At 37.1% G+C, this 16,968-nt stretch overlaps 1 protein-coding gene across 10 annotated transcripts in view; it reads right to left on the reverse strand.

Annotated features, from left to right (window-relative positions):
* The window catches only part of RNF38 (ring finger protein 38), a 122,224-nt gene that overhangs the window by 14,319 nt on the left and 90,937 nt on the right, over positions 1-16,968 (reverse strand). For all 10 annotated transcript variants that reach the window (XR_010407805.1, XM_045882692.3, XM_045882690.3 and 7 more), the window contains 3 exons: positions 10,192-10,405; positions 1,938-2,105; positions 515-685 (listed from right to left, as the gene is read on the reverse strand). Coding sequence is in view for 9 of the 10 variants with exons in the window: in XM_045882692.3 (XP_045738648.2) it covers positions 515-685; positions 1,938-2,105; positions 10,192-10,405 (553 nt within the window). In the remaining variant the exon portion in view is untranslated. The remainder of the gene's footprint in view (positions 1-514; positions 686-1,937; positions 2,106-10,191; positions 10,406-16,968) is intronic.

Here is a 16,968-nt window from a genome sequence, read left to right on the forward strand (position 1 = left end):
AGCTAAATTCCAGTCCCAAGACAGAATTAACTATGTTAATAGATCTCATCTTTTCATCAGAATATAGTAGAAAAACAGGACTTCAAAAAAACCCAGAAAACAAAGAAAAAAACAACTGAGGCTCAGAAATTTACTTTACTTGCCTAAATGAATGTAATTATTATAGCAAGTATAAACAATTTTATAATACTTTCATTTTCCAAGATTTCAGAAATACATAAAAGGAAAAAAGAGAACTGAATTTTTCGTCAGACTTACTTCCTGAAAGACTGCAGATATGAAGGAACAAATTTAAATTATACAAAAGAACTAGAAAAATTTAAGCAACCAAGATAATTTTAGGTAAAGATGTTTATATTAATTTGTATGTCTGTGAATTCCCTAATTCTTTTAAGAACCAGAAGAATGCCTAAATTATAGTTTTTAAATGGTAACAAATTACATGTACTAAATTAATCTGTCTCTTAGGTCTACACATTCTCTGAAAATTAAAGACATAAGAGTAGATACCTACCGATCGTGATTGCTGTGTTTGGAAAGGGACAAACTGGCCTGGTGGTGGCAAATGAGGAGGATGATGGGGAGAAAGGTGAGGAGGATGTAAAAGAAATGGGTCACTAGAAATAAGGGGTGGGAACGCAGCATATGGTACTGGTAAGTGCTGAACTGAACATGCTTGAAGCATCTGTAAAAGAAATCGTTATTTGTTGTTTAATGTTTCAATATATAACTAGTAATAACAATTTTTAAAAAATCTATCACTGAGATTAAAATGTCATTGCCATATCCCGCTCAAATTCATACCAAAGTGTCTTAATGACCTACATTAACAATGAAATAGTAGTGTATTTTTGCATCTATCAGTAAAATACTGGTAACTAGTAATTATTCTGCATTTTATATCGTTCTGACACATCAGTCAAAACACCTAACTTCCTCTTTAGCTTTTTGACACCTATGAAATGGGGTGAAAAGTGCTGCATAGAAGAGGAAGCTCCTTCTACTTGACTGAAGAAGCGGATATTACTGCCTTCCCTTCCAAGAACCTCTCCTTTTCAATCTTACAAAAATTTTATATAATTTTGATATTTATTAAGAGCCCAACTCACTAAGTGCCTTTTATGTTTTGTCTCTCAATATTTTAGTCTGCTAATTCAGCACACTGATTCCATAATCCATTATTGAGAAACCAAGGTTGGGATAAATGAATACATTAAACTACTGTTGGTATTTGTGTGTTCCTTTTAATCTCACATTCAAATAAGGATATTAGGATTATATTTAGTTTCAGCAAAGTGCTTTACTTCGAAGACCTTAGACAAGTCATTTAAATTCTCTGGATTTCAGTGACCTCATTTGTGAAATAAGGAGGTTGGACTGGGGGTTGGTGAATTAAAGGATAAAACGTAAGCTTAAGAGTCAGAAAGAAGTGGGTGTGAATCACTGCTCTCTCATACTAATTATCTCTGTGACATTAAGCAAGTCATTTTCAATTTCATCATCTAGAAAATGGGGATACCACTTTCACCACAGGCTTCCTACAGTAAGAAATAAGACCAAGCACTCAAAGTGCCTGCTAAAATCCAGTAAGTGCTTAGACTATTATTGTTGATCACTAAAGCCTGTGAGACTAACTTACTAACTAGTTCAATATCCTATGTTAGTACCTTAAACTCAGCCTTTATCAAGGTTTAATTATAAACAGTGTTGATACATGCTTTGTCTTCAGGATATTCAAATATGTATAATTTAATTTGAAAATATACCAAGTTTTAAAGTTAATTTTATTAAACTGTTACAAGTATGCTTTGAGATTGCTGTTGCAATAAAATTGCCTTTTTTCACTTGAAAATGAAAAGCGTTTTTACAAAGAGCACTCTTCAATTCTGTTTGCTTACAGAACACACTTAGCCCTTCTAAGGGGACGGCAGACTTACTGGAGGAGGCACACTACAGACAGGGAGGTGCTGTCCACTGAAAACCACAGAGCATCCTGGGACCTGTTGTGTACTGCAAGCAGGGATGTGCTGGCCTGTGCAGAGTGGGATCCCATGTGGTGCCACTGTTGTTACTGTGTAAGAAACAGGGACAGTGCCCTGATGGAGCTATTAGGAAAGAAAAACAGAACCTTAGAACTTCAGCTGTTTGAATAAAAAATCAACTATCAAAAATTAAAATCTGGGCCGTTATTGATTCCCCTCTCATCTGCACAGAGTTTCACAATGTACTTCTCCAATAGTTTCAACCAGAATATTCTTTGTCATTGTATAGGACATCTGTTTCAAGAAAAGTGTATGAAACCCACAGAACTGAGACTCAACTTGACCCTCAAAAAGACTTGAAAAGTCCAGGAGAATAATAAACTGCTGTATTAACTCTTCTAGTCTGCTTTACAGAGAAAACTTTTCTGAAGAAACTTGGAAACATGAAAGCTGTATCTTCTAATACCTAGCCACATCCAACAGGAAATTTTTTTTTTAATTTAAATCCAACCAGTAAAACAATGTAAAGTAGAATAAAGAAAGTTAAATTAATTTTCTTCTCTCTTGGCCAGTCTGATTCCTATCCTACCTGAGGCAAACAATGTTAATAACATATAATCCTTCAACATCTTTCTCCATGAGCATATGAATATATACAAACAGATTACCCACAAATTGTCATTTTTTTTTTTTTCCCTTAACATAAGTGATATTACCTTGCAAATTACTTTCTTCAATTAGTATTGTAGATATCTCTTCAAGGGCGTTAAAGTCAATTCATTCTTTTTGATACTAGCCAAATATTTCAAGTACACTCAACACAGTCCTACCGCTAATATACTAATGGGATATTCAAATTGTTTTCACTCCTTCACCAATGCAAACACAACTGTAAAAAAATATCATTGAATATATATCCTTACATACTAGTAGTTTCATTTATTTAAGAGGGATTCAGGGTAGAAGGGTGAATTTTACATTTTCGCAGAAGGCTGAGTAAGCCACAATCCTAACAGTAACAATAGGGCCCATTTCCCAGCACCTCCAATCAAAGTAGATGTACTTGTAAAATTTATGCTCCTAATGAATGAAAAAAAATATGCTCCTGAACTTTCTAATACTTTTATTTTTTACATTTAATTTATACTCCAACTAAAATCTATTTTTGCTTATAGTGTGAAGTAGTGTTCTAATTTTTTCTTGCAATACTTGTTCCATTTATTAAGACATCCTTTTCCCCTCTAAACGGAAATAGCACCTTTCTCCACTCAATAACTTCCCACTTATACTTTGTGCCAAATTCGTGCTGTTTTAGTTATCTTTTTTTAAGATTTTATTTATTTGAGAGAGAGAGACACAGCAACAGAGAGAACACAAGCCAGGGGGGGGTGGGGTGGGAGAGGGAGAAGCAGGCTTCCTGCTGAGCAGGAGGCTCGATCCGGGGACCCTGGGATCATGACCTGAGCCGAAGGCAGACGCTTAATGACTAGCCACCTGGGCTCCCCACTGCTTTAGTTATTTTACTAGAAATTAGGATGTAGGAAGACAAATTCTTCTTATTGCCATGCTTTTTCATTTTATTTCTTGGCCATTTTCACATGCTTATTCTTACGTAAATAAACTCAAATTTTATCCCCTTTCAAAACCCACTGGTGTCTTGATTTTTATTAATCTAACTATATTAAAGGTTACGTTACTTTACAAAGGACAACGTAATTTTATATTAAGGTTTTTCATTGGAATATTATGCCACATGTTCAATACTATAGTACTGTCCTTCAAGAAATTACTTTTCTTCATAAAGATCTTATATTACTCTTATATAATTTATTCCTCAAAGTTCTTTAGTAAGTTTGTAGGTTCTATTACATTGTCAATAGGTTATTTTTCTCCATATCAAATTGGTTAGTGCTAGTTTTATTTACGTATCTTGAATCTAACAATCTTACCCAACTTCATTCTAGATTTTTATTTTTTTTATATATTTATTTATTCATGAGAGACAGAGAGAGAGAGAGAGAGAGAAGCAGAGGGAGAAGCAGGCTCCCAAGGAGCAGGGAGCCTGATGCGGGACTCGATCCCAGGACCCTGGGATCATGACCTGAGCCGAAGGCAGACGCTTAACCGTCTGCGCCACCCAGGCGCCCTCTAGATTTTTAAAAAATTTTTCCTATGTACGTGTACAACTCTATCTGCTAAGATTCAACACAATTATTTACTTTGTCTTTTTGCTTTAGTGATAAAGAACCTTCAAAAATGATGTTCACAGGCACTCATAATCTGATTTTCATGGAAATGTTTACTGAATTTCTTTTTCTGTTCCCATTCAGTCTTTTCCCTGAAATAATACTGCTAATACTTTTTTCCAGGGAGTGGCTTGCTTTTTCACTTTTAAAATACTGTCTTTGGATGAGCAGAAATTTTTTATTTTAATGAAATCTACTATGCTGGTGTTCCAGTAAGTGGCTATTTATATATCCTGTTTAAGAAATCTTTGCCAACCTTATGAAGACAGTATCTTTTACCTTTCACATTTAGATCTAGAACCCAACTTTATTTTGTGTATGATATCAAGTAGGAGTCAGGGTTCCAACTTATGTGCATGGATATCCAACTGTCACCATACCATTACTAAAAGACCTTCCTTTCCCTCCTTGAATTCCTTAAAGCACCTTTGCAAAAAATTAAGTGACAAACATATGTTTAAGTCTATTTCTGACAATGAACACAATTCTTTAAGTTTAATTTATCAACAGTTCTCTGTATGGTTAGTGCTTTTCCCATGTCTTACTTAAGAAAGCCTTCCCTAGACTAAGGTCATGAAGCTATTGCTACGTTACTTTCTTAAAAGCTTATAGTTTTGCCATTAACATTTACATCTTTAATATATCTGGAACTGATTTTTGTGAACGGTATGAGATAAAGGATCCAGTTTCATGTTTTCATTTGGATACCCAATTGTCCCAGCATCATTTATTAAAAATTCTGTCTTCTTCCAACTCATTTGAAGCCATTTATCATTAAAGTATTCATAAATGTGTGGGTTTATCTCTGGGCTTTATGTTCTATTTCATTAGCCCATTTAATTATTCTGGCATTAGAATCACCTGCATTAGAACAGGTTGCTGGGTCCCACACCCAGAGTTTCTGATTCAGTAAGTCTAGTGTATAGTCTGAGAACCTGCATTTCTAACAAATGTATGGGTGATGCTGCTGCTGCTGGCCAGATGATCTAGGACATACTCTGAGAACCACTTGGTCTTACCGACTAGACCACAGTGCCAGTCAGCCAACTATTCTTAAAGAGCCAGAAAGTATTTTAGGCTTGTGGGCATCTTGATCTCTGCATAAGGCATCCATAGATGATAAATAAACAAACATAGTTGCATTCCAAAAAACTACAAAAACAGCCAGCAGTAGCCTGCTTTCCCCCACTCTAAGATAATTCCAGGTCCTTTATAAAATGCCATAGAAATGACAGAATCAGCTTTTCAAATTACACCAAAAACTTCCTGGAAATTTACTTGAGATTATGCTATTTCTACATATTCCGAATGTCAGTTTTGACAACGGGCAGTTTTTACAAAAAGGCTATATTCTAAGCCAAACCTTCAGTATTTAGACAGGTTTTCTTTAAACTGCTGTAACAAAGTTTTATAATCTTCTACATAGAAATCTTGAACTTCTTGGGCGCCTGGGTGGCTCAGTCGTTAAGTGTCTGCCTTTGGCTCAGGTCATGATCCCAGAGTCCTGGGATCAAGCCCCACATGGGGCTCCCTGCTCAGCAGGGAGTCTGCTTCTCCCTCTCCCATTCCACCTGTTCCTGTTCCCTCTCTTGCTGTCTCTCTGTCAAATAAATAAATAAAATCTTAAAAAAAAAGAAATCTTGAATTTCTTTTATTAAGATTGCTTCATAACTTCCTTATATTATTTTGATTTTTTCAATGATACGTTTTTATTTGAATATTATAGAGAATTTCAAACATGTTCAACATTAGTATAATGAGCCCCCATATGCATCACGTAGCCTCCAAAACCATTAAACCACAGCCAGTTCATTTCCATCAACTTCTCCCTTTCCTGTATTTTATTGAAGCAAATCCCAGGATCTCATCCTTTAATTTTTTTTTTTTTTTAAGATTTTTATTTATTTATTTGACAGAGAGAGACACAGCGAAAGAGGGAACGCAAGCAGGGGGAGAGGGAGACGGAGAAGCAGACTCCCCGCTGAGCAGGGAGCCCGATCCGGGGCTCGATCCCAGGACCCTGGGATCATGACCTGAGCCAAAGGCAGACGCTTAACGACTGAGCCACCCAGGCACCCCTCAATCCTTTAATATTTTAGTACGTATTTCTGGAAGACACAAACACTTAACCACAATAGCATTATCAATCTCCCCTAAGAAAAAGATCTTTAAAAATAATATTCTGTTCAAAATTCCAATTGCATCATCAGTATCAAATTTTCATTCAGAATCCAAAAATAGTTTACATACTGCAATTAACTGGAAGATCTCTAAGTTTCAACTGCCACTTGCATCTCCCCTCCTCACCCTCATCACCACAGCTTATCGGTTGAAAAAATCTGGGTTGTTTAGTGTAAATATATCTTAAAAAAAACTATTATGTTCGATTCTGGTATAGAAAAATACAACTGATTGTTGATAGGTTTTTGTAACTGATCAATCTGTTTAATTCTTAATTCTAATAGCTTACCTAAGATGCTTTGGGCTTTTCTATGCATATGATCATTTCATCTGCAAATACTGATGGTGTTATTTGTGCTTTTATTCTTAAACTCTTTTCCTTGCCTTCTGTCCTGGCTTATCCTCCATAACAATACTGGCAACAATTCATTTCCATTTCTGTGGATTTATCTGATTCTAGACATTTCCTATAAATGTGGCCTTCTGTGACTGGCTTTCTTTACTTAGCATGTTTTCAAGGTTAATCCATGTAGTATAGCATGAATTAATACTTTGCTACACTTTTTAGTGAATTATTTCATTGTATGGATATACCATATTGTATCTATTCATCAAGTGATCAATGTAAGTTACAGATGTCTACACATTTAATCTGCATTTGGGCACCATAACAAATTCTTTTATTTATTTATTTTTTATTTTTTTTTACAAGATTTTATTTATTTATTTATTTGAGACAGAGAGAGAGACAGAGAGCATGAGAGGGAAGAGGGTCAGAGGGAGAAGCAGACTCCCTGCCGAGCAGGGAGCCCGATGTGGGACTCGATCCCAGGTCTCCAGGATCATGACCCGAGCCGAAGGCAGTCGCTCAACCAACTGAGCCACCCAGGCGCCCATAACAAATTCTTTTAAACTAGAGTTTCTTTTTTTTTTTTTTTTTTAAGATTTTATTTATTTATTTGACAGAGAGAGAGAGAGAGAGAGCGCACAAGTAGGCAGAGAGGCAGGCAGAGGGAGAGGGAGAAGCAGACTCTCCACCGAGCAGGGAGCCCGACGTGGGGCTCGATCCCAGGACCCTAGGATCATGACCTGAGCTGAAGGCAGCCGCTTAACCGACTGAGCCACCCAGGTGCCCCTTAAACTAGAGTTTGTGTTTTCTTCTACAATTATATAGTGAGGAGAAAAATATAATTATTCCTTTCAGTGTTTTATACCTATAACTACATTATCTTATTCCATTTGGTAGAACTTCTAATATAACATTAAATAAAAGTGGACAGAGCAAACATCTCTAATTGCTGATTCATCTCTGGCCAATTAGGATACTTGCCGTTAATTTTACTTATTATATTTAAGTAATTTCCATTTTGTTCTACCTTATTAGAGTTTTTATTAAATTTTAACTGACTTCAACATCTTCTGATAAAATGATCATTTTCTATTATTTGTTGATGTAATATGAATATTTTCATATTAAGCTATCCTCTTATTTGGAATAAACCTTATTTATTCATAGGTTATTATTCTTTTTGATATGCTGCTAGACTGTATTTCTAAACATCTACTTAGAAAATCTTCCTTTGTATTTGAAAGACTTCTTCTATTGTTCTTTGGGGATTACTACTTCACCTTTATTTACTTTTGATATTAAAATTACATGAGCTTCATAAAATAATTAGAAAATTGGTCTTAAGAAAAGCCTGAAATCATTTGTATATTATTACATGAGAGTTTCTTATAGGTTGGAAAAATTATCTGTGAAGCCATCTAATCACTGTGCCTCTTCAATGGTAAATCTCTAAGTAGCTTTTACACTTATGTGGTAATTCAAATTTTTCTATTATTGTTGGGTCAATTTTTGGAACTTCACATTTTCTTCCTGTCCCCCCAGAGTTATACACAGAATTTCATTATAATAGCTAATAACAAAATAATAGAGTGCTTACCACTTGTACTAGTTTAAGTGCTCAAAATAGATTAACTCTTAATTCTCCCAACGTCCCTTATGAAACAGGTGTTTTCATTTTACAATTGAAGAAAATTCTTTGAATGTTTCCTATGTGTATGGATATACGTCTTTTTTTAATCAATCCTACTTCCTTTATATATTTTGTCTTTTCACCTTAACCAAGCTCACAGGGTGCTGGTTAGTCTTATCAATTTTTCAAAGCAACAGGATTGGGTTTTGTGCTACTTAAAAAAAAAAAAAAAAAAAAAAGATTTCTGTATTGTTAATTCTAATTGTGTTTCCTGGTAATTTATTCTTCTCAATTCCTTTTGGTTTACTCTGTAATTTTTTCCCCTAATTACTCAGGCAATTAGTTCATTTATTTTCAATTTTTAAAATAAATAGTGAAGGTTTATAAAATTTTCTCAGAAAACAGCTTTAGGCATATCTCACCGACTTTGAGGATTTTTCCTTTAATTTTCCTTAATTATAATCTTGCCTCAAATATTTCAGTGTCATTTTTATTTTTTTAAAGATTTTATTTATTTATTTGACAGAAAGAGACACAGCGAGAGAGGGAAGACAAGCAGGGGGAGTGGGAGAGGGAGAAGCAGGCTTCCCGCTGAGCAGGGAGCCCAATGTGGGGCTCGATCCCAGGACCCTGGGATTATGACCTGAGCCAAAGGCAGATGCCCAATGATTAAGCCACCCAGGCACCCCTCGGTGTCATTTTTAAAATTATTTTTAAACTTATGATTTATAGTTTTATCAGATTATGCCCACAAAGAATGTGGTCTAGAAAAATTTTTCTTTTTAGAACTTCTTACTGTGTGATCAATTTTTTAAAGTGTTTGATTAACGGGCGCCTGGGTGGCTCAGTTGGTTAAGCGACTGCCTTCGGCTCAGGTCATGATCCTGGAGTCCCTGGATCGAGTCCCGCATCGGGCTCCCTGCTCGGCAGGGAGTCTGCTTCTCCCTCTGACCCTCCCCCCTCTCATGTGCTCTCTCTCTCATTCTCTCTCTCAAATAAATAAATAAATAAATCTTTAAAAAAAAAATAAAGTGTTTGATTAACATAGGGTAGAACACATCTGACAGAAGATGGTGCCTGGGGGAGATCATATTTTCTTTCAATTGTCAATATACAGTGTTTTCATTGTTTCCTATCATCTAGTGCAGTTGAAAAAATGAATGGTAGTTGAGTTTCTCTCCTTTGTTAATTTCTCCTGTCTACAAACTTTAAAGACTTTTCCTTATTTTTAAAATTCAGCAACTTCATTAGATATATCTAGATTTGTGGCTTTTTTGACTTCAGAAACTCCATAAAAATCCAAACAATTTTGGTCTTTACTCTCAGGCTCTGAAGACTGACAAGCCCTCTTTTTCTTGACTAGTCCCTCAGTTCCTAGCAAGAACAAAGGGAAATGAAGCCTTCTACCTGTCATCCCTTTGGAGACCCATGGAAACCTATCAGCAAAGCACCCAGCTGTCTTGCCTACTGAATTATCCACAAGAAACTGGGAGAGGAAAATAGAAATGTGTATTCAAACCAGCTGTCTGGTACCTCCTATTAATCTTGTTATCAGTGATTTCCAACCAATACATGAAACCATTCTGAGCTTATAACCTTGCTCCTATTTTTTTAAAGTTCAACTTTCTTCTAAGCTGCATAGAATTTAAGAAGAATGAACTTTATCTAAAACAGCTTCAGTTTAGGGAAAATTGTTTCCTTTTAGGTAAAATTAAAAGAAATTTACAACAAAAAAACAAACAACCTCAATCAACTGCCACAATTTTTAGCATTGTATATTTTCTGGACATTCTGTTACTATACCTGATCATGTATGTCAACCATTACTGCATTTTGCTGGGGTGGATGAGCAGCAGGGTGTAACAGACGGGGAGATACATTCGGAGGGTGGAAGGCTCGAGGTTCCTCTATTGCTTGCTGCTGTGCGTAAGGGAGATGGTGATAGTTTTCATCTTGACTAATGGAATTATGTCGAGACAGACGATCCCTTCTTCCTCTCTGGCGCCTGACAGGAGGACTGTAATAGAGCAAATGTCAAAAAAGACATTATAATATTTACTGTTGTGATCCATAAGGATATATCAGTTTATGCTAAGGCAAAACCTTGAGTATTAAATAACTGCTGTGGTTCCCATCAGCTCTAAAAACATAATTTTAAACATGTTTAAAAAAAAAAATGGTATTCAGCTCTGCCAATATTAGAAATCAATAGCCCACTACTGGTCTTTTTGTTTAATTGTATGAAACCGCCCGTTGGAAAGGCAAAAGTAGTCAAATACCAGCAATTTCACATGGCTTAACCCATTATTTTGCTCCTTTTATCTTATAAACATATAAATTTTAATCTGCATTTATCTTGCCAATATTCCACATACGCCTAATGGGCACTTCATGTTTTGTCTATCTAGCTAAGATACACAGAAAGACATAGTTCTTCACACTGGTAGTTGCCAGAGGGGAGTTGGGGTAGGGGGAGCAAAATGAGTGAAGGGGGAGAGGTACAGGCTTCCAGTTACGGAATGAATAAGTCACGGGGATGAAAGGTACAGCATAAGGAATACAGTAAATGGCATTGTAATAGCACTGTATGGTGACAGATGGTAGCTACACTTGTGATGAGCATAGCAGAACATACAGACCTGTCAAATCCTTACGTTGTTACACCTAAAACAGTGTCAACTATACTTCAATTAAAAAAAAAAAAAAATCGAGAAGGTGAAAAAAAGAGTTCCTCCGTAATTAAAATGAGAATTTTTCAAAAAGCAAGTAGAAAATACATAAAATAACTAAGAACATTTGTTGACAACTGCAAATATAATAGTAACTCAGTAAATGCTGGAAATGGAAATGACTGAGATAGTGTCAGCATAAATATTCCTGTAACAAGAATTTTTAAAGACTGGTTATGAAGGAAACCACTTTTACTCCCCCCTACACCAGTCATAGTCATCTACATAGTTTAACACAAATTTTGTCAAGCTGTTATTGTGAGATTTCCATTTTTCTACTTCTCTACAATTCCACAATTCATCTCCAATGCTTTTTACAATGGCTCAGCATCAATGCAATTCAAAAAAGCAGCCTCATTAAAATGTACTCTACAGGGGCGCCTGGGTGGCTCAGACATTAAGCGTCTGCCTTCGGCTCAGGTCATGATCCCAGAGTCCTGGGATAGAGTCCCACATCAGGCTCCCTGCTTGGCAGGAAGCCTGCTTCTCCCTCTACCACTCCCCCTGCTTGTGTTCCTGCTCTCGCTATCTCTGTCAAATAAATAAATAAAATCTTAAAAAAAAAAAAATGTACTCTATAGGGGCACCTGGGTGGCTCAGTCGGTTAAGTGGCTGCCTTTGGCTCAGGTCATGATCCCAGAGTCCTGGGATTGAGCCTGGCATCAGGTCCCTGCTCGATGGGCAGGCTGCTTCTCCCTCTCCACTGCTTGTGCCCGCTCACGCTCTCTAATAAATGAAATCTTTAAAATAAACAAACAAACAAAATGTACTCTACATGGGGCAAAAGAGGCCAAACAGCCCCCTTCCAGACAAAGCTATACATACAGCCCCTTCAGCAATCTTTAATGAGATCAGGTCACCTCTCTACCCCTAAATCTGCTGCTTCTCACTCCCAATTGCCCAATCTTAAAGAGAACAAGGACATTCCTTGTTGACATTAACTCTTAGATAGTGCTCTTGATACCACTCCCCAGGTTCTTGTTCCATTAACTGCCTCCACTAACTTTATTTTAATATGTCTCCTTTTGCAAAGTTTATATATCTTTGCTTCAAAATCTACATACTGTATTTCATTGAATATAAGATGCCATCCACCCTAGAACTCACTTTTTAAATGTTTTGAGGTAATTTTGGTATAGTTTTTTGTATACCCTTTGCCCAGCTTTCCTTCATGCTATCTTCCATAAGCATAAAAAAATTACTAAAATTAATAAACCCTGGTATTGTACTACTAATTAAACAACAGGGCATATTTCAGATTTCACCAGTTTTTCCACCTTTGTCCCCTCACTGTTGAGAATCCAGTACAGGATCCCATTATTGCATATAGTTGTCATATCTCCCTTTTATTTATTTTTTTGGGGAGTGGGGAGGAGCAGAGGGAGAGGGAGAGAGAGAATCTTAAGCAGGCTCCATGCCTGGCACAGAGCCCAACATGGGGCTCCATCTCACGACGCTGAGGTTCATGACTTGAGCCCGAAACCAAGAGTCAGACGCTTAACCGACTGAGCCACCCAGGCGCCGCTGTTATCTATACAAATATTTTAAAGGACTGTGTGTTATGGGGCGCCTAGCTAGTTTAGCCAGTGGAGCGTGTGACTCTGGATCTCAGGTTTGTGTGTTGGAGTTGGCTGTAGAGGTTACTTAAAATTAAATCTTAAAATAAATATATAAGATAAAGGACTGTTTTATATAAAAAATAAAAAAAGATGCCAATTAAACTATGATATACCATCAATTCTAAGTCCTTAATAGATGTTAAGATGTGGGAAAATATGTACCTTAAAATCAAAATAGAGTACATGTGCTCAGATCATTCATCTCCTGAAAATCTACTCAACCTATACATAAACTTTAAGGGCCCCTTTATTATTGTTTTATTCTGTTGTTGCCACTTGTTCTTATTTTCCTACTCAAAAATTTCAGCAGCACTCCCAACGAAACACAAATTACAATCCAAGTCCTCATGCTGACATTCAAGTCTCTCTATTATTTGGTCCCTTTATCTTTACTATATGGCCTCTCATTAAATGTTATTTGTGACCTTTAGAAAGCAGAATAATTGAAAAATCTAGAAATAAGAAATAATGATAATAATAAAATATGGACAAATAGTTCTTTCAGTTGACTTTATCATATTTTGTCATTTTATTTTTGGTGTATCATTTGCCATATAGCTGTTCTGTCCTCTTACCTGCCTAATGCTGGATTGAGTTTTCTATACGTGTTACCTATTTTTGTGTAGAAGCTATACATTCCTTGTTTCTATTCTCCTAGTGATTACCCTTAATTTTTAAATATATACCTACAGTTTCCTAAAAACACCCAGATTTACTCAGCTTCCTGGCAGGTAGAAATTAAGCTATTACACTCTTCTCGCCACTCTGTCCCCATCTCATGTGCAGATTGTTTCCGTATTTCTTTCTCTCTTTTTTTTAGATTTATTTATTTATTTATTTGAGAGAGAGAGAATGAGAGAGCACATGAGAGGGGGGAGGGTCAGAGGGAGAAGCAGGCTCCCCGCTGAGCAGGGAGCCCGATGCGGGACTCGATCCCGGGACTCCAGGATCATGACCTGAGCCGAAGGCAGTCGCTTAACCAACTGAGCCACCCAAGCACCCTTCTTTCTCTTTTTTAAACAACAGACCTTTACTCAGACTTAATAGTATGTCTTTTCCATTTCCTTTGCTAACCAATGGTCTTGAATCCTAGTTCTTGCATTCATTTTTCTGCTTCCTGGAGAGAGTACAATTCCTAACAATTCTTTCAGGGAGGATTTCTTGCTGGTCAATTCTGTCTCTTAATATTTGAAATGTATTTATATTTTGGCTTTACACTTAAGTGATCAATCAGCTGGCAGAACTCAAAGTTTGTCTTGGAACATTTGTGAATTTTTATTATCCTTGGTGTATGTTCTGTAAGTTCATCAAAGTCTTGTTCAACACTCAGTCTTGCTTAAATTCTGAGAAATGGTTTTGCATTATTTCTTTTAAAAGGTCCGTTCAGGGTGCCTGCGTGGCTCAGTTGATTAAGCGACTGCCTTCAGCTCGGGTCACGATCCCAGTGTCCTGGGATCAAGTCCCACATGGGGCCTCCCCTGCTCTGCGGGGAGCCTGCCTCTCCCTCTCCCTCTGCCTGCCAGTCCCCCTGCTGTGCTCTCTGTCAAATAAATAGAATCTTTTTTTTTTTTTTTAAAGGTCCCCTCCATTGTCTCCATCTGAAAATATTATTAGACATACTTAGAACTGATGGCTCTGTCTCTATATTTAAACTTTTTTATCCATACTTTTCATTTTGCCTTTTACACTACATCTGGGAAAATTTCTCCACTTGATCTTCCAGAAACTAGGACACCTTTTCTGCACATTTCCTGAGTTCTAAATTTTTCCTTAGTAAGGTTTCTAGGTGACTTTTATGAATATCCTCTTGCATGTCTCTCATGTTACACTTACTCAAAAATTCTGTCTGTTCTATTAACTGTTTCTTTAAGTTCTTTGTTTTATTGAGTTTAGTGTCCTTTTTTCACTTTGTGTGCTCATCTTTGTATCTTAAATTATGGTAGACTGCTGCTGAATATTGTATCTGCTTGCACAGCCTGCTTCTGGGAGGCAATCTGGCAGCTAAGCTCAAAGCTAGCCTACAATAAAGTACTAAATGGAGAATGGGGTAAGGAGTAACACACACTGCTGGGCAGAATAAGCCTTTAAGTTTTCTAGGTAAGTGCTTCCTCCTATCCTCCCGCCTCTGTGTTTCCATGAGCTTAGAGCATGATGCTTCTCCTTCAATTTAACAACCCACAGCTAGTTACTACTACTATCTGGAAATAGACACTTCTGACATTCCCTTTCTGATCCAGAGCCTTTCCTATGATCCAGCAATTGTACTCCTAGGCCTATACACTAGTGAAATGTTTCCACATGTACACCAGAAATGTGTACATAAAAGGTTCCTAATAACACTCTTTGTAATAGTAAGAAACTGAGCATAACCATTACTCAATAGATGGATAAATAATGGTATATCAATATAATGTAAGATTATACCAAGTAAAAATAAATGAACTACTGCTATCCATGTTAAAAATACAATGTTTGATAAACAAAATCAAAGGAGAATATATTTAAATGAAAGTAAAACTGGCAAAACCTAAAGTTACATTGTTTTAGAATACATTCCTAGGTATTAAAAAGTATTAACAAGGGACTGATGTCAAATCACAGAACAGGGTTTATCCTCTAGGAAGAATGAACAGGGGCTTTTGAAGTATTGACAATCTATTTTAACCTGGGTGTTGATACACTTTTGTGTTATCCTTTTAAGTGTATGCTTGTTTTACATGTTCTTCTGAATGTATGACACATTTCACAATACAATAGAAAAGATTACAGCAGGTGCTTAGACCGTAACCTTGAAACAAACAACCATATTGTCTCATGCTATTATATTTAACAGCTATAAAATATTTTACCTGGGTTGACATACATTATTTTAACTTAAACATTCCCATAAAATTGGGGGAAAATGCACCAAGTAATGTAAAAGTCTTAGTGTCTCAACAGAATATAACTCAGAAACAGGTTTATTTTGTCTCATTTGGAACAAAGAATGGTGGTTTCTTAAAATTTTTTAAGATTTTATTTGTTAGAAGAGAGCGCAGCAAGCAGAGGGAGAAGCAGGCTCCCTGCTGAGCAGGGAGCCCAATGCAGGACTTGATCCCAGGGCGCTGGGATCATGACCTGAGCCAAAGGCAGACACTTAACCAAGGTGTCCCAAGAATGGTGGTTTTAAGATCCTTCAGTATTGGGGCGCCTGGGTGGCTCAGTCGTTAAGCGTCTGCCTTCGGCTCGGGTCATGGTCCCGGGGTCCTGGGATCGAGCCCCACATCAGGCTCCCTGCTCTGAGGGGAGCCTGCTTCTCCCTCTCCCACTCCCGCTGCTTGTGTTCCCTCATTCGCTGTGTCTCTCTCTGTCAAATAAATAAATAAAATCTTAAAAAAAAAAAAAAAAAGATCCTTCAGTATTAGTTTCCCAGGGCTGCCATAACAAAATACCACACACTAGGTGGCTTAAAAAACAAAAATTAATTTTCTCACAGCTCTGGAGACTAAAAGTCCAAGATCAAGGTGTCAGCATGATGGGTTTCTGGTGAGAGCTCTCTTCCTGGTTTGCAGGTGACCACCTTTTCACTGTGTCCTCACATGCTAGAGAGAGTGAGCTCTCTGGTGTCTCTTCTTATAAGGACACCAATCCTATTGGATTGAGGGCCCCACCCTTATGATTTCATTCAACCTTAATTACTTCCTTAGAGACCCCATCTCCAAATATAACCACACTGGGAATTAGGGCTTCAACATATGAATTTTTTTTTTTTTTTTTTAAAGATTTTATTTATTTTTTAGACAGCGAGCGAGCGAGAAACAGCATGAGAGGGGAGAGGGTCAGAGGGAAAGCAGGCTCCCCGCTGAGCCGGGAGCCCGATGTGGGACTCGATCCCAGGACCCTGGGATCATGACCTGAGCCGAAGGCAGATGCCCAACCATCTGAGCCACCCAGGCGCCCCAACATAGGAATTTTGAAAAGACACAAACATTCAGTCCATAACAACTTCCTAACTCAAGAGTTTCAATGTTTCTTAGATTACCAACATCCTGGACATGCAAACACTTCTCTTACTCCAAGGATATACAATTTCCCTGAAGAAGAAATGTATGACCTCAGGCCACAACTGAAGAGGAAGAAGCTCAGAAGAAATATATTCCTCTGGAAAGGAAAGCCAGGGGCCAAATCCCATGACAGAGAGGACTGAGCACTGAAGGAAACCTCACTGAGTCTTTCACACCACAGGCTCCACA

This window comes from Mirounga angustirostris, unplaced genomic scaffold, assembly GCF_029215605.1.
Source record: "Mirounga angustirostris isolate CCGP_5_RB_7025 unplaced genomic scaffold, mMirAng1.0.hap1 SCAF_15, whole genome shotgun sequence".
Lineage (NCBI taxonomy): Eukaryota > Metazoa > Chordata > Mammalia > Carnivora > Phocidae > Mirounga > Mirounga angustirostris.